Genomic DNA, 22,128 nt, shown 5'->3' on the forward strand with positions numbered 1-22,128 from the left:
ATCATATTTTCAGCTCCAGAAGTCCAGTTGCTTTATCTTTTTCTTTGAATTTTCCATTTCTTGTTTGACTAAAAATCTACAGAAACATATGAAAGTAACGGTGTCAGACCATGTTGGTACTCAAGTGGATCAATTTTTAATTAGCTTTACTTAGAACGCGTCGTGTAGCTCTCGTTCTATAAATACAAAAATATAAATCGGTTCCAGGTGTCAGGGCATTTTGAACAAGTATGAGTTCTTGTAAAAAGAGGTTTCGGGCCGATCACCGGTATCGTGCATCCCTATTGCTAACCATTAAGTCGTGTTTCCGCAAAGAACAGAAACAAACAAAAAACATGAGATTATTAAATGTACAGACAGATGAAAACATGAAGTAAACTCCAATTAAAAGTACAGTTTAGGTTAAAGAAGCTGCCTTAGAATTCATCAGACTCAGTTGCTTGAGGGAATGGAGGAGTTTGGGGGATTAATCTCACCATTCCACATTCCCTTCAGGCTCCGTTTGTTTTAAAGTTTAATAGTGGCACAAAAAAAAGTTTTTAAAAGATATCAGCAATGTCTGCCGGAGGGAAAACATTTGCTTTTCATCTTAAAAATATGTGATGGGTGGGTCAATATCCTCTGAGCTTCACTGAGAAGAGACTGCTCATAAATCAACTGGAGGGACTGGTTTTCACTTCTTCCTGTCACCTTCATGGCTGTTTGTTGTACGTGAGCTAGCTGCGTTTTTGGTGGCACGACGAGAGAGCGGAAATTTGTTTCTGACGCAAGTTTGCTTTTACTCTCCAATCAACATAATAAATAAAACCCAATCCTCTGAGACACACGATACATTTTGAGTCAGGGTTAAAGATTTAGTTTCTTTTACAGGTGAAAGCAGAGACCTTCAGAGTGAGGCTTTCAGCTAAAGGTGTCATCCAAGTAGACTCTGACTAACTTACACAAGCAGACCTGATCAATGTGCGTACCATGTGTGACCAGAGGGCAGTAATCCTAAACCTTAATCAAATGTAGACTGGATTGCACCCCTGGGAGGACTGTGGTCTTCTTAAGGCACAGAGAAGCCTGTATAGAGGATTTCCCTTCAAATTAAGCAAGTGCTCATTGAGAAATGTAGTGTCTGTTCAAATCCTGGTTACTTTTTGTTTTGTAAATAAATAAAGCAATTTAAAAAAACTAATAAAACCAATGGCTGAAGTTGTATGAGAAGAAGTCCTTTTTTTTCCTCATAGGTTTGGTTACATACAAAAAGTAAGCTTATAAGACATTCCACTGTTACTTTTTAATTTTTATCATTTATACCCCCCCCCCATTTAAATTAGTTAATCTGGTGTTTTATTGCAGAATTATTGCTTCAAATCAAATTAGAAATCCAATCCAAAAGGCTGTGCACCTGTCAGTCTATTTTATTTTACACAGTTAAAATTAAAACCACTCCAGTTTCAGGTGGATGTGGGTCCCGGGGGTGTTCGTTTCTCTAATTAATTTTTTTAACTGGGCTATTTTAACGAGACTCAATCTTGACCCACGGGATGGAGAAAAAAAAACGACACCTTCGTGTAAAAAAACAGTAAAATAAGTATTAAGTAAGATACATTCTTATAATTTTCATATAAAATGCAATGAAAAAATAGTGAAGTTTGTGTGGTTAGTGATTCAGGAAATGATCATCAGCCCCACTAATATTTATACTCAGGAACCGCTTCTGGTATGACTGAAGTTTTCTCTGCCTAGTTCAGCTGCTTCATGTGATGATGTAAAAAGTGAGACCAGATCCAGTACTTACTTTCAAACGATCATTTATAGCATATGAATATTTTAGATATGTTTTGAAATGGAGAAAATAAAATGATCCTATATAAACTTTAAAAAGCATACAGTGTGATTTGGGCCTGATTTGTATCGCCCTCGTGGCTGATGAACATACAGCCAACCAGTCTTTTATATGGTACCTCAAAGTGATACTTAAGTAAAAGTACAAGTATCTTAATCATAAAATTACTTTGATAAAAGTAAAAGTCTTCTCTAAAAATATAATTTGAGTAAAATGCCGTAAAGCATCTGTCAATTTTGCACTTAAGTATTAAAAGTAAAAGGATTGAGAAGCGATCTCCCCCCAAAAAACAGTTTTCTTAAGACCGTAATGACTGTAATGTTATTTAGGATGTACTAGGATTCCTGTTTTAGCTGTAAATACTTCTGACACGATCATCTTCATTGGTTACATGCTGTGTCCCGCTGAATGGTGACGTAATTTGTATCATGAAGGTATGATGGATCGTACAAACCAACAGGGTGTCGGAATGTTTTATACTGTATGTATACTTCTGATCCAACAACACGAGCCTCTCTTTAAACATCTGATACGCCAACAGCTGTCTCTCCTGCTATCCTTGTCATTTATATGTTTAGCTATGTGCTGTAGGAACCGACAAAAATTAAAGCTGCGCTTGCGAGGTTTTAAAAATCGCCGGGTTTATTCTTGTGAAGGAGACGCTCATGACTGGCATTGCTCTCTGGTCAATGGCCTGCATTCTCATGACATCATATCTTCAGCTCAACTCAATTAACTTAAAATGGTAGCAGAGTTACTGTGAACCGAGCTGAAACTGGGTGAGATCACCCAATGGAAAAAGTCTGAAGCTGTGCCAAGTCGACCCGAATAAGACCGAGTCAAGCTCGTGGGAAAAAAGGACGTTTGAGATATTTCAACCTCTGTGCTCATTTTTATTGTGAAATCTTCATCTGCCAAGGTTTAAAAGACATTTGCTATTTCTGTAAATTTACTATGTAAAATAGGGCACTGGTAGTATTTGTGTGTGCCTTGCCTTTGAATTTTTTTTATTAAAAAAACAACAATAATTGTTTCATTTCTAATGCTGGCTAAAGTCTTATGACTCCTGCAAGACCTTGTGTTGCACTACGTTAGAACATGATATTAGTGCTTTGTCATTCAAGACTTTTAAACTTCTGATGTAAATTAAGTTAAAAAATAAAGTCAGTATTAAGCCAAGACACACATTTCTATGTATAAATAAATAATAGTGAAGAATTATTATTATTCATAGACTAAAAATGTTTTTTTTTAACTTTATGGCATTCTTCTACCAAGGAAGAGATTTGTCTTTTTATTTATCCGCGACACTCTAAGAAAATAGTAAGTCAAACATCAAACTCCCCATATTATTTAGAAGTATCTCTTACCATGAAAATTGAATAAGTTATTGACAGAGGCTCTACTCATCGTCCCTTTCTATTTTTTTTTCTCTTCAACCTCACATCCCTTTCTGTAAAAAAGGTTTAAATGCTTTCCTTTTCTTTACAGTTGTGTTTGTGTGTGCATAAATGTGTGTGTGCATTGTTCTTTGAGTCTTTGAGTAGAGTGTGTGTATACAAACACATTTGCCCTCTACTTAATCTCCAGCTCACTCCTGCAAGCAGCCAAGGAGCCCAGCCAATGCTGACGTTATGGGTCTGGACCTGCCCTCCTATGGCTACACCCTGGTGTACACCTGTCAGCCGGGTTATTTCCTCTCCGGGGGTTCGGAGCATCGTGTCTGCCGCTCTGACGGCAGCTGGACTGGCAAGGTGCCTGTGTGCAGAGGTACGCTGCTGGCAGAGGTCTGCAGGGGCAGATGATGGAGAATGGGAAAGAATAAAACCAAGAAAAAAATATGTTCAATGTAACACTTTGAATATACTGTATGTGGGAAGATGTTATAAACCATCTTTTCTAAGCCTGAAGATTAATATTAATAAGCATTTATGGTAAAGCGAAGGTTTCTTGATAAATTAAGGAAAAGTTTGATTCTGCAGCTTGTTAGAGTTTAAGTAGTTTTCACACTGGAAACATCCTGCAGCTGTTAAGCCTTGCTGTGTGTCACGACATCTCTGTGACGTGCATTTTTATGTTCATCTGCAGTCGGATCTAAGTCGCAGGAGAAAATTGTCAAACCCGTCCCAGGGACACCGAGTCCCAAACTGAAGGGTGAGTATTTAAATATATGAACTGCTCTGCTAAAGAAAGAGGGAGTTTTTTTTTTTACTTCATTGTTTAATTTGACCACAACCACTGTGGCACACTTAATATTTGATTGAACAAAATGTATTCCAAAACCTTCATTAACAAGACTTTACTGTGTTATTCTGCACAATTTAGGAATATTAACCCAGTGTTATGATTATTGTAATGTCAAAATGAGAAAAGGTTTTTATAATCAAAAACAGTCAGAAAAAAAGTCTTGAAAAAGAAACTGTCAAATAACAAAATCTATTGTAAATATCGTATCACTCTATAACCAGTCTCCTTATCCACCTTTTTAAGAGTTCTGTATTTAAAACTTTGAGTAATCAAGAATGAATAATCACCACAAAAGCATAATTAAATGTAATTAGTACAAAAATTCCTATTAGGAAGTATGAAAAGGTCATGAAAGAAGCACAATGAGCCTAATTAGAAAATATCTGTGCAGCATTTTAATTAGTCAATATCTAAAGTGTGCCATAGTGCGTGTATGTAACTGGTAATAGATGTATTTATAATGGTAACTCTCAAAAGGATCTCATTTGCATTTTTGTGTCGAGAGTCAAATGCACTCCATAAATGTGTGATTTTAGAAGATCATAGCAGGAGTTTGCAGATAATTACATTTTATTGCTGCCATTTGAATAATTTGTCACCTAAAATCTGAGTGTTACCCTTATAAGGTTTTTAGAAAGATTTAGGACAGGTTTTTTTCTGCTTCTATTTGTAACTAGTTTTTTTTTTTGTCCTACCTGTACTTTAGGCCTCCTTCCCACTGGTTGATGACCCTCTTACAATTCTGACAACCTGTTAGAATGTGTCTGGGTTGCAGTAGATTTGAATACAATCCATCAGTGTGAAGGCAATCATTTAATTATTTATTTGGTTACCTTTATTTAAACTGGCAAATCTCATTAACTTTTTTGCAAGGCAGGCCTGCAGGCAGCCTAACATGTACGTTATTTGGACTAGAGAACCAGGGAAAAGCCTACTCAAACACGAGTAGAGAATTTTTTGGCAACAATTTTTGGCAACACGACGACTTAGTGGTGATGCCTCACAGGCAAAATGTTCCTTGGCTTGATCGCCGGTTCTGACCCGAGGTCTTTCTGTGTGGAGTTTGCATGTTCTCATGCTTGCGTGGGTTTTCTCCAGGTACCCCAGTTTCCTGCCACAGACCAAAAGCATGCAATATATATCTGTGATCTCAGTGGGATTTGCCTGGTTAAATAAAGGTTAATAAGTAAAATAAATTAACTTAGCCAAACTCTACACAGAAAGACTGAAGAGAACTTTGGTCATTCTTGCTGTGAGGCAACAGTGCTAACCACCAATCCACCATGCTGCCTGATCATCTTGTGCTCGTAGTATTCACCAGAAGTATTTCCCTCCCAACTCCAACATTCTAAAAAGGCCCTCCTGTCATTTCACCTTCTCTCTGTCAGTAGCATGTTCCCACAACGCCATCATATGTGCTCTCAATCACATCATGCTCCAACCCCACCAGCACAACCCTCTCAGCCCACATAAGGATGCCGCTGTGCGCTACAAGATCTTTTCTCACGTTTTAGACAACTTATGAACATTTTTATAATAGGTTACTCAGGGTATATATTCGATCTAATTGTTAGCGTTACAGAATGTATAGGTCCAAAAGAGGATTCCATCAGATATTTTTTTCCATCTTCAGCATAGACATCTCCAGTGTAAGTTGTCTAAAACGTTATAGTGTGACAGGACCATTACTAGTGCAGTACAAACTGTTTCTGTGCAATAATTATCACACAAATGTAAGTTCAGTATTCAAGTGTAATTTTGCTGACAGTGAGCCTCATGCTCACCGGAATTGCTCTACTATGAAGTTTTTTATTATTTTTTTAAATCAAATTCAAGCTCCTTTCTCTCCTGGACATACCTTATTTTATTTTACTACTTTTTGTTCAACTCTTTGTGTTACAAGATATTTCCACACCAGCTCAAGGTGTTTATAAAGAACAGCTGGAGTGCACAGAAACCACGTGACCGTGTGATCGGCTGGAGAAGCTAACGGCTAACGCAAAACGGTCAAGAGGCTGGATTTCTCATTACTGTACATGTTGACAACAGAGCAGAAAAAAGGACTGATGATGTAGAAATCATTAAAACTATTAATAATGATATTAACCCAATTATTATTAATATTTTACAGTTTATATAACCTATCTAATGTTTTAAATAATGTCAGAAAAGCTGTTTGTGTTATGGATTTATAAACAGAAGATAATCAGGAAAAAGTCTCATTTTACAACACAAGTCAGCAGATTTGATCTTATTGAGCTCAATGTGATCTGAGCAGAACATAATGTAACAGTTTAAAATTAAAATAATCTTATGAAGTCGATGTAATCACTGTTATTTATTGAACTGGTTAACAGATATTAGCTTGTGGAGCATATATACAGAGTGTAGCACTGTTGAATCATGCTACAATTTAACAAACTACTAAATATTACAGCTGATTTGTCCTCTGATTAATATTTAGACCTACAGAGTGTAAAATAATATTATAAATGTAAGTATTTTTAGGTTTCTATTAGGGGAACCTGACCTGTTAAGAAGATGTCAGCTAATAGAGACAAGTTTCATCCTATAACCAGAGAACATTTTCTAACTGCTGACTGGTAAATATAAATATTATTATTTTTTTATGACAGTAAGAAGAAATAATAAATATACTTTACTACTGGCTGTAGTCATCATTTTTCAACTAGCTAAAGTCTAAGTTACAGGCTGAATTCAGATCTGGTTTAGATCATTGTTATTTATAAATTTTATATTTTTCTGGTATAAATCTGCTGTTTTACATGATTGTTGAATGAAATTAACATAGTTATTAATTTATTGTAAAAACATGACTGATAATCTGCGAAACAGATCCAGTTCAGCTTGTTGTTTATCTATTAGTTTCTATGGAGGCTGTGAGCTGTTGCCCTTTTAGACGCCATGTCTGCTCCTCCATGCTGTCACAGACGCTACCAGTGGACGGGATGGGCGGGGCTCAGTCTAGTGATCTATATATTTAAGTCTATGCACTAGCCTTACCCCACCACGATGGATATCACTGCTTCGAATTCTCTAACACCGAGCTGGACCAGTGTGCAAAGGCTCTACATCATTTATTAGGCTACCACCACTGACGCAATCTCACTTTGAAAGTTTTGGGCACACTCAGAACCATCATGGAATTTTCACACACACTATCAAGAATAATGGGCAGCCCACTGCATTTTAAACATGACTCTGCAAAAAGCATCAATATTCGGGATGATTTTTTATACACCATGGTGGTTTCATCAATCAGTGTGAAAGACCCTGTATTTAGAGCTAAAAAGCATTAAAATGGTTATTATAACAAGTATTTACTGTTATGCATGTTGCTGCACTAACATGCAGGTTACATAATGCAATTAATGAAACAGAACTACCGGTATACAACAGGTGTTTTTTTTTACTTCATTTAGCATTGTGCTTTAATTGTTTTAATCAACAGTCCCAATGCTGGTACAAATAATCTTTAGTCTTTTAAAGCTTTCTTTGTAATTACTGCTTGATCATTCTGACTGTGATGTTTGTCTCTTCTGATTAACGAAAAAGTAGTCCTATTTTATTTTGCTTATTATTGACTCCTCAAATCCAAACACAGACTAATAAAAATTTTGGTAAATAATGATTAAGAAAAAAAACTGTCAAGTGTTTGTTGTTCTGCTGATTTTACCATGTTAGTATTATCACAGTCTCTTAATTATTGAAATATTCTTGAGAAAATAAATAAATATATAGGATGAAAAGCTTGTCAGTAATATATTTTATTCTCTGCACATCTAATTAAGTTTTGTATTTAACTTTAATTAAATACAAAACTATAAAAATATTTAGTTAAAAACTTTAGTGGCTTTAATATTCAAACGCGTTCATTACCTTTGTGTTGTTGTTTTTTTTTTTTTTGTGTAAATAATCTTGTTTTTTCTGCAGTTCCTGATGATGTGTTCGCCCCTGATTTCATCTGGAAGGGCTCCTATGATTACAAGGGCCAGAAGCAGCCAATGAGTCTGACAGTCACAAGCTTTAACGCCACAAGTGGAAAAGTCAATGTAACTTTAACAGACAGCAGCATGGAGTTTCTGCTCTCTGGTGAGTCATCTATAAATCATCTGTCTTCTGCTTCCGACTCTGCACCTCCCCTTTCCTCCCCCAGCACCTCTGTATGTCACTTCCATTTATTTTGAGGGTGCCTCGTGTCAATCAGTCAATCACCAAATGATCTCATGCATGAGTCTGGAAATTAACTATTGGTTTTAAAGGTGGATGAATTAATCTGCACTGTCTGCAAGAGTTTCTTGCATCCTCCCCCCCTCCCCCTCAGCAGTCTTTTCTTAAGGTTTCTATTTTTTTTTCTCAGCCTTAGTTCACTTTTTTAGGTTTCACTGCTTCTTTTATTTTTAACTTGTGAATTATTTGCTTTGCCTCTTGTTTAATCCTGCAGGTGTCTACAAACGTCAGGAGGCACGGTTAATGCTCTTGCTGTACCAGATGAGAGCGCTGGCCTACAGCTCCATGAACAGGATTACTGATGAGACCTGGACAATGGATGGATTTGTGAGTGTACACAAGCAGGGTTTCTATAAAATTAATTAGAATCGGCAACATTTTCTTTACTTTGTTTAATTAGTTTATTTGATCAACTCTGACTGACAGGCATTTCAGGCAAGATCATAACTTTGTCAGGACCAGAAATGAGTTTACTCAAAATGGAATTACAGCAAAAAGGCCTCGGTAGTAATTTAATTCAGTAGTTTGTTTTTATAACACCAATTCACAACAAAAGTCATCTCGGAGCACTGTACAATAAGAAACAAACAAGTCCAAATTATAAATCCAGTTCAGTCTAAAGCAAATCCAGATTCAAACCCAATAACAGCCAGTCCATTCCTATTAAAATACAAAACATTCACATGCAGTGCTTCATGAAACGTCAATTAGTAAAAGTAAAAAGTTATCAAAGAAAGTAGGGATGAGCAAAATCCTATAATGTGCAGATTTTGTAGAAAAAACTGTCACTGGTTAATATGTGGTGCTTCGCAATAACTACGATTAGTCACTTATGTAAGACGTGGCGTGTAGCTAATGCTAATGGTAACATGGAGCTAATGCTAACTCATTTTATTCAATGAAAACCCACCATAAACCGGAGTATAAGGGAAGTCAGAAAATGCGGACCGATGTAAAGTAACTACAACAAACTCTCCTCCAGCAAATGGTGGAAACAAATCTACTCAGCCGAGGATCCACAACGCACTCTGTCCATCTGTTGTACTGGTAACGTTAGCACCGGAAGGAGAACGTGGGAAGGGTCATGACTGTTAAAATGAAGAAGTTAGTTTGACTGATGATTTGTAAAATTTTAGAACACAGGGAGACTTATTTAGAGTCAAATCATGCCGGTGCAATTGTCATCGTTTAATCATCGTATTAATTGTTATTGGCTAGATGCCCAAATTAATCATAAATAAATCATATTTTGCCAATATCGCCCAACTTTTAAAGGAAGCTAGCACCTTATCCAGTCATCATTTTGTTGCAATCCCCCATCCTTATCAGCATGTTGGTGATAAAAGGATCAACTCTCTGATAACAAGAAGAAATCTCCATCAGAATCAGGCTCAGGATGGGCAGCGGTGTATTTTTACTGGTGTATTTTTACTGGTGTATTTTTACTGGTGTATTTTCCCAATGCTGAGTGAAATGGAAAATATCCTGTGTTTAAAATTCTTGTTTTTAAAAATACATTAAAGTTGTATTTTTTAATACACACACACACACACATGTTTGTTTCTTGACCCCGTGGGGACCTTCCATTGACTTCCATTCATGTTTTTAGATTTACAGCCTAACCCTGACCATATATTCTAAAATTAACCTCACAGAAACTTACCTGACCCTAAAACTAACCTAAACCTTGGTCCTAAACCTAACCCCACACCTGTAACATGCATTTGGACCCGTGGGGACCTAATAATGGTCCCCACGATTCACTTCGGTCCCCACCTGGCTGCTTTTTTTGTAAAAAATACCCCATGTTGTAGGAAAAACCCGCACACACATGCACACACACACACACACATATATATATATATATATATAGTGAAGCCCTGACCAACTGCAGCTTCTTTTCACCGCGAATTGTAAAAGAAATGCAAATACTGGATGTGATCCAGAAAAGCCCTACAATGTGTTTTTGGGGTGGCATCATAACACAAAAGAGCTGAACATTTAGGAGCTACATGTCACACGGTACTGTTAGAAGGCAGAATGTTTGCGCTTCGAGCAGACACAATATGTGTCACATACTGTACTGTTGTTTTTTATGGAACAGAATTTACGTTAACATTTATGTTGCAAAATTTGTAAATTATATTTTTCTTAATTTAGCTTGAAAACTCAAAAAGTGAGAGAATAAAAAAATTGATGTTCCTCACTGTTATTTGCGGTTTCTTTGATATCACAGGGATTACCACAAACTACTAGGTTCCATGAAAAAAATCCACAAACTGTACACTGTACAACTACACACCCTGGAAAAAGTAAGGTAAAAAAAACTAACCTAAAATGAATATCATTCATGCCTATGATGAGGGTATATTGACCACAGCTGTCCATTAGTTTCTGTTTCACCTTTAGTGAGTTGCTGAATGAGCTCAAACACACCTGACATCTGCGAGCCCCTCAACATCTCCAGAACAATTTTAGAGGATCAGAACTTTTTTTGTTGTTGTAATAAACTTCAAAGTGCATTGACTAAGAGCTTGTGACAGGTGACTGCGCACCGCTGAGCTACTGATAGCATACGGCTTAGCTCCTATTGTCAAGTGCAATTTCAAAAATAGCAAAGGTGCTGTTTCATATTGTAGCGTGACAAAATGTGTGACCTGTCGTACCTAATACAGTATAGCTGCACTTTTTGATGTGGAGTGGAACACACTTGACACTGACTGAGTTGCTTGGGGAAAAGGAAAACAAAAAAAAGAAAATTGTTCTTTTGTGGTTCAAACAAAACGTCCTGTTCCTGGAGCCACGTGTTCTGTGTTTCACCCAGGTTTCTGCTGAGCCCGAGGGTGGGAGCTACGTGTTCCAAGGCTTCATTCAGGGTAAAGACTATGGACAGTTTGGGCTGCAGCGACTTGGTAAGCAACTTTCAAAATACCCAAACTCTCTATATCCCCAGTCACTTGTGCTTATCTTTTATTTTACATAACAAAAGCAAAGGCAGTGATGACATTTAAATCCAGAAATCCATTTTGTTTGACCTCACTTCAGGTCACACTCGCACATGAAATGGACTTTAAAGCTAAAAAGAAAGAGTCTATTTTCATGCACAAGTTCACATTTTTAATTTGTATTATTCTATGAAATGTTAACATATTTTAGTCTATTGAGGTTATTCTTTTTCCTAAACTGAACATGTTTACAGCTTCTGATCAAGTAAAATATTTTTGTTTTAGCTCTTTTCTCTGCACTGAATCAGAACAGCTTCATTTTATCTCATCATTTCTGCTGTGAATTGCTCTGTGCTGTTTGTCTAGTTTGTTAACATCTGCCACGGCACACTTCACCTTAACTTTTAACAAGTTCATTTCATCCATCCTTCCTCTTCTCATCGTCCTCTGTCGGTTTGAATGACGCTCAAGTTCTGCAGAGACCTCTGGCTTTCAATAAAGATACATTTGTGTACCAAAGGCAAAACAGTCAGTTAGCTATTTTTCTGAAGTTTGTTTTTTTTTTCTTTTTCTTTTTTTTTTCTGTGCTACAGAGTTGGAAATTGTCAACATTGCAGTATTGCCTTGCAACATCTATTTTAAAGCAAAACCTCATAAAAACCTATGCAAATCTTAGAAATTAATCATGACTGTGAAGCGATGTCACAAGAAATTCTGATCAATGAGCCGAAAACTAACGTAGAGAGGCGATGAATTCTTTCTTCTTTTCATGGATTTAAACAAAGCATTGAGATGTTCTTATCTTCGCAGGCATGCAGAAAATGTTTTGGCTTTTCTTAACTAAAAGATAAACAAGAAAGATACATATTACCTCAATTAATTGTACCAAAGTGCAAATAATTATAACATGACAAGTTCTGGTCTACCTTTGAGCCTCTCTGATGTTTGTCTGAGAGGATGGCAGCTGTGTCCAGTTACGAGTTGACACTGACAAAACAGTTGTTTTCTGTTTTGACCTGCTAAATATATGTTTATGTCATTAACAATCATTCAAAAAATTTGCATTAATCAACTAAAACCCATTTTTTCTGAAAACTGAAACTTGGGTTTCTTGTTTTAAAACAATGTGAAACCAACTGGATATGATATGATGGGATAAGGGCTGGTCAGAAACAATGAGTGGAAAAGGTTGTCCAGACTTCAGTCCATCATTATTAATGATGATCAACCCCTTCAATGTTGTGGCTGGATAAAAAGCACTTTTAAACACAGATTGACCAACATAGGTTGCTCCACTGAACTCTGCAGGAATTGCTCCACCCCCAGTAGCCATCAAACTCTGTAACTCCTCCTACCTTCACCATAAATTAATAGTCTATCATGTAACACATGGAAATTCTTTGCATTGAGTGCAATGATTATGGTAATGCTGCTTAAGGCCTTGTCACACTGCGTTTTAGACAAATTACAGACATAAACATTTTTTATGAATAAATTACTCATAAGCTATATATTCGCCTATACAGTATGTATATTATGGTTGGGCAAAATTGTGTGGAATTATTTGTCAGTAAAACTGTCAAAAATTATTATCAGCCACTTTGAAACTATTGCATTTAGTGCCATGTGATAACATATTTTTGTGTACGACACACTAAAACTTGGTCAATATTCAATATTCGCACTTCCATCCTTGTGAACTTTAAATGCCCATTCTGGCTGAAGGATTCGAGTGCGTAGTATGTCCCAGTTCTCCAGAGTGGTCTTCCACCCTGCCCCTTTGCACCCTTGATCCACACTTCGGCTAAGCCCGCATCCAAGCGATCTTCGACAAAGTGTGTTGCCCACAATTGTGTGTGATGTTTTGAAATGAAAGGCAGAAATGTGGCAACGTCCACCAAGCACCTTCCAATCTAATGGTTGTAGTTGCATCATTTTTTAGCAGTTCAAATGCCAAAACAGTGACCAGTACTGCCACATTGGATGTCACAGTTACGACGCAGAAGTGCAAGTCGATGACGTAACCAATACTGTCTCCAATTCTCCGATTTTTTGCACACTTGTAACTTGTACACTGGAACCCTTATGTGCACTCCGACTGAGTGCACACTCCATAGAGGTGCGTAAGGTGTATTGGGACTGGGTCTGTCACTATCAGGTATGCATGTGAGCCCAATGGTGGAAGGTGGGGTCAAATGGCTGACCCTATCCTTAACCCTACAAACCTGTTTAATCACCTGAAACACCAACATAAACCAGAGTTTGAGGAAAGCCAGAAAGTTCAGACCAAGGCCACGTCATCCACATGCAAGTGTAACTGTCATCTGTAATTGTTAAATTAATCTTTATTGGCTAAATGCCACAATTAATCATGATAAATATTTATCAGTATTATCCAATCCTAATGTATACATCGAAAAGAGGCATCCAGTGAATTTCTTTTAATTCCACCTTCAATATAGACATCTTATTACATTGTTTTAAACTCTTCTTTTGTTTTTTTTTTTTTTGTTTTTTTAATTTTCGGTTTTATTCTGTATATCTTAACTTAAACTATTTTGTGTGCTGCTCTTCATGCCTTCTGGCTGCATGTGCAGTTGTAGCATAAATTATTTCTCTTTGAGGTGAATAAAAATTTCTGATTAGAAGAGAAGTGGACAGGATACAATACCGTGTTATATATGATCCATTAAGCTACAATACAAAACCATGTATGATTGGTATAGTATTCAGTAGTATATAGTGCATGTGGAGTATGATATAACGCAACCAAATCCAAAATATTATGCACATTATAATACAATTTTTGATATGACAGAGTTTTACACAAAATATACTGTTAGCTTTCTAACAGCACCTCTTTTATTCTGTAAGTTATACATTTTGTGATTTTTTTTCCCCATGTTGAGAACATGTATGGAGTTTCAGTCTCTTTCATACATGAAGTCGTTGATTATCCACTTCAGCATCATTCTGCTTCATTTCTTTGTGCTCCTCATCACTGCTGTCATTACCTCATGATTGTTCTCAACCAGATTATCACAGTCACAGTGATGATTATCAGTGTGGCTGGCTTTTTTTCATCAAGTGGCTGCTGCGGCTCTGCATTATGATCTTCACCATCATTTTCATCATCATTGCCATCGTCAGCAGATATGTAACTTTTCTTTCACTGCTTTGTCTTTTCTTTTTAATTTGGCTGTTTGTGCTCTAAATTTGAACTAATTGCAATCATGTCGGCTGTCTTTTTTTTTAATGATTATTATTGCCTTTTGGCAGGTTTGACTCTGAGAGAAAACGTCACCCTCCCGGACCTTGAAGCCAACGGTTCTACCAACAGCAGCTCTGTTGCTGTCGCAATCCTTGTGCCTTTCTTTGCCCTCATCTTTGCAGGCCTTGGGTTTTATCTCTACAAGCAGAGGTAGGCGGTGCCATGAGTTTTAGCTTTTCACCACAGATCCGAGGTTGAAAGGGTTTTCGATTTTTAATTTTCATGTAGATGTCTGAACACCTTTAGCCAAGGCAAAAACTCAAAAACACCAGGTAGTCGATGCCCCGAGCTTCTTACAGCTCGCGGTGCTGCAGTCAGGCTCCGTACTGGAAACAGTAGTGTGCTTGTGTGAAACTTCAAAGCATGATGCAACACAAGTCAATGTATTACCATCCAAACTGAGTTTCACAGCAGCGTACATCAGACCATTTTAATGAGAACTACTTTAATATCATACGCATTGTATTTTAGGTGCATTTGTGCAGTATGTGTGTAGATGGATGCATTTTGTCTTGATTTAAGCAGATTAGCTCTCAAAAAACTGCATTCGTGCAGTGTCTGACATGCAAATTTTGCTCTCAATGTGTTAGTTACCACTGAAATGGCACGAGGCTCTTCTGACTGCTCTTTTCAATCGTAATTACCTCACAGCCTCATTTACCTTTTGCAGCTGTCCACACCAAGATAATGAAAATATGTTTATGTGATTGGGAGATTGGGGCTGGTAATTGGAAGCCTGTCTGTCAGCTAATGTGCTAACCCCCTTTTTTTAATTTATCTGTATGATTCCGCAGAAAAACCGACAAAGCTCAGTACACAGGGTGCTCTGTCCACGAGAACAACAACGGGCAGGCGACGTTCGAGAACCCCATGTACAACACAAACACGAAAGCTGCTGAGGGGAAAGTTGTCCGCTTCGACCCCAATCTCAACACTATCTGCACCATGGTTTGATGTCTACTGATCGAGAGAAAGACACTTTAATACGAGCAATTTTTTTTTCTTCACGCGACAACGTAGAAGCTAATGTCCTCACGCTCTGCTGACTTGCGGCAAAGACTCAGTTTTGCTAAAAAAAAAAACATAAAAGCACACTTTCAGCGACGGTACAAAACGTTGCCAACTTCTGCATTCATGACATAAAAGATGGAAGAGGAGAGGAGAGGGTGGGTTCCACACCTTTTCAGATCTTGTCTTTTTGCACTCTGTGAGTGTCGGCTCCTTGTTGGCGAATAGATAAAATAGAGTATTTTTATGCTCCGTGGTAAAAATATAGAGGGGTTATTTGACAATGCCAAAAAAAAACATAGACATTTAATGTTTTTTTAATGGAACAATCCAGAGCTACCATCTTCTTTCTTTGTTCTCAGCCCTGATGAGAGTTATTTTCTGTTATGGAGAACAGGAGCTTCTGAACTGTGAGCTGATCAATGTGATCCATTTTCCAGGCGGTGGGTGTGTCAGGAGAAATGCAGCAGCAGAAAGAAACTGCCTCTCCGGATCGTGTCAGCGCTGTAGTCTGTTCAAAGTTATACGGTCAATTATACCTCTTAATTGGACGGTACCTCTTACTGATGAGATATATGGTCGGGGATTTAACTGCTGAAGTGCAGTACTTTTTTTTTGACTGCAACTGGGAATGCTAGGGCTTTTATTGTTACAGTGCAGGTTCTCTGACAACAACAGAGTGCGTTTTGTTCAGCAGAGATACCGCCTGCGTTAGGTTTATTATCAACTTGGGTGCAATTCATTTGTTTTTGGGCAGAAATGTTTAAGTGTGACCATTTAAACTGCTGACTAGTTGAGGCGTACTGTTCCTTCTAGTGTGTTGGTCACCTTGAGACGTGTTTCATGTTCAGAAAACTGACTTTGAAGTGTATTTTCTTAAGATTTTTATTCAGCACAGAAACATTTGAAATAAATAATTTTAAAAAAGCTTATTTAGGGTGAATAACCCCAGCGTTGAGTCTGTATATGTCATGAATCTTAAAGTAGGAGTTTTTTTTTCACTTGTTTCTTTGTTATTTAGTTTTTATATTAAAAAAAGAAAGAAAGATGAGCACAAATACAGTGCGCAGAACCTGGCCAGCTTTCCCAGATGTTTATTTAAGTCTGGATGTCTTCACTTCAGTGCAAACGTGTCGTTGGCAGTGTGAGGGTGGGTGAAGCTAAATGTTTTGTTTTGCTTATGAAACCTTTGTAATGCATCCGCCTTACTTTAGAGTACCATAAACACAGACTGTGGTAGAGTTCAGCCATCTCTGATTTTCACAAACTGAGTTGTGTTTCTCTAATTTGCTTTGGGGAAACTGTGCCTTAGATGGAAAATTCTCATTGACCGCTCCTACTTTAAGACTCTTCGTGAATATACAGCCTCCTCGGCCCCCTTTCTCCGTTCACCCTTTTTCTGTCACAAGTCATTTCGATGTCAGCTTCAGCCAACACATATGTACAGTACACATAAATGAATTTGCACACTTTTAGACATGAACCACCGTCACTCGAGACCAACTGTGTTTTAAAAAAGAACGACAAACTCATCGCTGTCATCACATTTCTACGTCATTGCAGTGCCTTGACTACTGTATCGGCATGTCTTTTTTTTTTTTTTTTTTTGGAAAAGAAAACGCAACACTTGTTTCATTTGTAAAACTGCACACTGGTGTGATTTCTCTGCACAGTTTGCAATGATTTAGCAGAGTGATGTCAGATGGTTTCTGGAGAGAAGGCGAAAAGCAGCTCACAGTTTTCATACCTGTGCATGTCGGCAAAAAGCGATCCAGTATCGCAGTTTGCTGCTATAGTACTTTGTACCACTACGTTGACTCGTGTCATTGCTACTCCATTTTGTACATTTATACAGTTTTGATACTTGATGGCACCCTTTGACATTGTCTTGTGTTATCGATATGTAATATATTTTGAGAGTTCACGTTTCTTACAGGATGAGTGAAGAAATGCACCTGGTACAAACAGCAAACTGTGAGTCTTGCATCCAGAGACTCCATGGAGCAAAGTAGAAAGCTTTTAAAACGTGCCACACAATTATCTCATTCAAGAACCTGTGTATGTGAATATGTACATATTACAGGTGTATGTGAATATGTACATATTACAGAACTTTTGTAAAGAGATCTATTTTTTATGCAGATAAAGCATTTGTAAGTTATTGAATATGTTGTGTAAAATTTCACATGTAAATGTCATGTAAGATCAAAAGAATTTTGTATTTTTTTCTTTATCAACAATGTATAAATTGTTAATTTATATAAAAATATAAAATAATCGCATTGTGTTGCTCCATTCTTTTTTGGTTGACATGCTGATTTTCTCTGCAATTTTCTGATGTTTTTTTTTATGTTTAAGGAAACATCAGTGTGTTAAAGGGATAGTTCTGATTTTTGACGTTGGGTTCTTTGAAAAGTTATGAACAAGAATATTTTACCTGACATAGATAACTCTTTAAACGATTTCAACTGAAGCGATAAAAGTAACACACAGTAATACACCAGAAGTCTGTGTAAACTGGACAAAGAGAACATTTTGTGATATTTTGGCTGCTTTCAGTGCTCCACTTAAAGTGTTATTCTCTCTTTTGTCATGTGGTTCTCTGCAAAGGTTGTGAATAAATAATACTTTACCTGTTTGAGATAGCTTTTAAGCATCCTCAAATTGGAGGAATAAAGTTTAATTCTGATTAAATTAACAAGCTAGTCCAAGTGGGATCAAGGATAATCGTCATCTACGTCAAACCTCAAAAAATTCAGAATTGGCCATGTCAAATATTTGACATGCCTTTACACCTGCAATATTTGCTTTACATTGTATTTACTTAAATTTCTGTTATTTGCAAGAACTAACAGCAGCTGATGGAATTAGCTGTAACAATCCTGGTCCATTCTGAGGAGCCTCAGACATGAATATTGTAAAATTTACACTCAAATTACTGTGAAATCTAAAACTTACATTGTTGAAAAGATGTATAAAATAGGCCAAAATAAAATATTTGTGATTAGAGTTGAATAAAAATTAGGGGTGTCCTGAGTCTGAAAACTGTTTTTATTTGGCTGATTTTAAGCACAAGTACTTCAGTTTGGGTACTCACCAGTATCGAATATTTACTGAGTTACAATTTACTTTAAAAACATTTCTTTATTGTAGAACAAGGTGGCTCTCCTTCCTTTTAGGCCTATAGTCCCTATGAGTGTATCAAATCAGTTATACCGCATGATACTGTTGCAACATTTTAAGATGAATCAAAAAAAGATTATCTTTGAAATTGTATAAATTTCTTTAACATGGAACTAAAAACTTTTCACATGAAATGTGATTTGTAACACTCAATGACGTATTGATTACAGTATACTGATATTGGAATTGGTCCCAAATATTTGGGCCTTATGTACACGTACTTGTAAAAATGCTGGTATCAAGCCCGGTACTGGTATCAGCATGAGGACACCACTGTTTGAAATGGCAGCCTTAGTCTTGGCCCTGCTTGGATTATTTGTTAGCGCACCAATTTGATCAAAATTACTCTGTTTCACCACACTGTGTTTGTTACAAAGCTTTCTACAAAAAGAAACATATTTGTTTGTAACCCATTCAACAGATTTCCTTTAAAAAAACTGCACTCTTGCTTTATGATGGAGAATAGAGCACTGACCGCAGTTAAAATGATCAGAAATGTTGTCTTTGTTCAGTTTACTGCATGGCCCTTTAAAGATTTGCAGTGTAATTTTCAGCGTTTTACTCTTATTGCTTCAGTTGCTGTTAGCATTGTGTTAACATTGTGTTAAAAGCAACATTTTACTGAAGTGTGTGAGATTGTGTTAGTTTGACTTTCTATCCTCTGTGTGCTCACACACTGAAGCTCAGACAAACTGCTGCATTTGGCAATCAAAGCTGTCCTTGTTTCCAGGGTGACACGAGTCTCATTTTATCTGCCTGTGTTGGTTTCAAGTGACTGAAATTTTACTGAAAGGGCGCAAAATGAAAAGGCATTTGGATGGATGTACTTTGTTTGAGTTTAATATGCAGAACTTTTTTTCGTCTTTTCAAAATCATCCACATAACTAATTTTATTCATTAAGCATTTATTATAGAAGATTTACAAATGCTGCAAAAATGAAGCACAAGTGTTAAACAGGTCATTCTTTGGATCAAGGATGAGGCATTTTAAAGGGATCATTTTCCCCCTCTGTCCACAAAAGAACCAATATGCCATGCAGAAAGTGATTGTTAAAAAAGAAAACCAAGAATTTGTTTGATTTGTCATATTTAGGGTGAAATGTTCAAACTAATTTCAATGGTAATTTCCTGGGGGAAAAAAATAAGTACTGGTTTTAAGCCATAACTTGAGACAGACTGGACTGATAGAGGATACAGTTTGTCAGGATGAGATGAGATGGAATAACCTGAAACAGATTGAAGTATTCATTGACAGAAATAACGAGAAGTGGGTCTCTGCAGTCACTAAGTGGGAGGTTCTTGGTGTGTGGTAGGAGTTTGGTAAAGACGTGATTGGTCAGACTGACCATTTTGGGTGAGGTTTGAAAAAGCCTGGTGCAGCTGGGGAATGTGTAGCTCAGTCCAAATGGCCAGAAAGCACCTAGATATTTTTAAATGAAAATATTAGTTTTAGTGATAACTCGAGACAGGAAGGTGCTAGCTGCACAAAATTTGAACGTCGTACATGTGGAGGGACATAATTCAGCTTGGTCAAAACTACTCCAACGCACCGGGAAAAAGAGAGTCACTTTAAAAATGAATAGTACTCATAACTTAAGACAGGAAGGTCACACCAAAGTTTAAAGGCACAGTGTGTAGTATTTGTTGTTTTCAGCAACATCTAGTGGTTGAGTGGTTGAATCATCCTCCCTGGTCCACCCCCCTCCCCCACCCCCTGTATAATACAGGGCTTCCCAAACTTTTCCATGCCATGGCCCCCAAACAGCATTAGCGTCTGGTCAGAGACCCCCCTTTCAAACTATGCTACGAACAGAAGTAATGAAGTACAAATACTTTACCTTACTTAAAGGCACAGTGTGTAGGATTTGTTGTTTTCAGCGACATCTAGTGGTTGAATCATCTTCCCTGGTTGAATCATCCTCCCTGGTCCTCCCCCCACCCCCAGCCCCCACTTCCAAATGCAAAAGAGTTGCTACGGTGTCTCTCAGGTNTATATATATATATATATTTGAATGGCGCTTTAAGCAAAATGCTAAATAATATAAATGTCTGTGTTTTCTTCATAAGGGATTTTGTTTAGGCTTTTGAAAAGTGCAGTTAAAACACAAAGTTTATCCCCTGTGGAGAAGCATGCTTAAAAGTATCCTAAAGTTATTTGTCTGCAATTTTTTACTTGATGAACACTTTCTTTTTTATTTTTACAGACAGTAATTGTCTTTTGTATGACAGGAATCTAGATCCTGCAAAAGGAGCCATTTTTCATAGTCTTTGCTGTTACTTTTCAATGCCTCACTCAATGCTTTGGTATCTGATTGTGAATATTTTGCAAGTAAAGTGTGTGAGACTATGTTTGGTTTAAATTCCATGGATGAAATCCAGTGGTGTCCAGACACAGATACTGGTATTGGTATTGGACCCCCTCTACCACCATTATTACAAGTAGGGCCACTTGTACAAAATGCCCCGATACTCTGAACAGATTGCAATAACAATAATGATACTGATATGCTGGTATCAGCACTCCATTGTATTAAAGTTTACATTTCAAGTGAAAATTTTGTCAGTTCCATGGTTAAGAAATGCATACATGTTGAAACAAAATCTTATTTTTATTTTAAAATTTCACAACATTATATGTTATTCTGCATATTTCTTTTGCTGTGGGAATAGTTTCATTTATCCGTTAATTTGCTAATAGCTAAACTAGCATATCATGTGGTGGATTATCTAATTTGCTAACTTTAGAAACCGTAAGCAGAAATAGCTTCAGCTAAATTTGATTCCACTAATTCTAAGTCCACAAGTGGAAAATTTATATTTTTATATATTTATTACTTATCCTGAATTTAATGCTGCTGGTGTTGCCTCAAACCCATTACAAAACCCATGGAGAGCGAGCATTTCAGGTGGTGGCCCCAAACATCTTACGACATTTTTATTTAGACAGGCTATTAGTTAAGCTTTGTTTACTGTTTTTAATTTGTTATTGATTATACGTATTTTATATTCATGGTTGTTTTGTTGTTTTTACTTACTGTATTTTGCTCTCTGTTAAGCACTTTGTGATATTCATGTGAAAGGTGCTATATAAACATGTAAACTATATAAAACGTTCTTACTTACTTAAAAGAAAACGTAATGTTATGCATATAACTACTGTTCCCTGAAGGAAAGGAACGAGGTACAACATCATGTATGGGAACCACGCTCCTGCGTGTCCTGGCTGAAGCCGCCTCTAATCACGCCTTTAGGCAGGTGACGTGATGACGACAGATGTCAGGCTCCGCCTGCACATATAGCCTACATACTTTCGCATCACAGTCACTCCTCAGTTCAGTAACTGCTCTTCACCGAGCTCAGCTGTGTAGCGGGGCCACCATGTGTTGTAC

General features: G+C 37.1%; 1 protein-coding gene across 1 annotated transcript in view; it reads left to right on the plus strand.

The window, feature by feature from the left end:
• LOC106514228 (CUB and sushi domain-containing protein 3) overlaps positions 1–17,164 on the plus strand; it is a gene marked incomplete in the record, with an annotated part of 356,940 nt that extends 339,776 nt beyond the window's left edge. The window contains 8 exon segments of the mRNA XM_014003387.1: positions 3,425–3,604; positions 3,923–3,988; positions 8,036–8,194; positions 8,547–8,659; positions 11,157–11,244; positions 14,366–14,434; positions 14,557–14,698; positions 15,343–17,164. Of these exon segments, the coding sequence (XP_013858841.1) occupies positions 3,425–3,604; positions 3,923–3,988; positions 8,036–8,194; positions 8,547–8,659; positions 11,157–11,244; positions 14,366–14,434; positions 14,557–14,698; positions 15,343–15,502 (977 nt within the window).
• Between the last annotated feature and the right edge of the window lie 4,964 nt (positions 17,165–22,128).

Source organism: Austrofundulus limnaeus, unplaced genomic scaffold (assembly GCF_001266775.1).
Source record: "Austrofundulus limnaeus strain Quisiro unplaced genomic scaffold, Austrofundulus_limnaeus-1.0 Scaffold18, whole genome shotgun sequence".
NCBI lineage: Eukaryota > Metazoa > Chordata > Actinopteri > Cyprinodontiformes > Rivulidae > Austrofundulus > Austrofundulus limnaeus.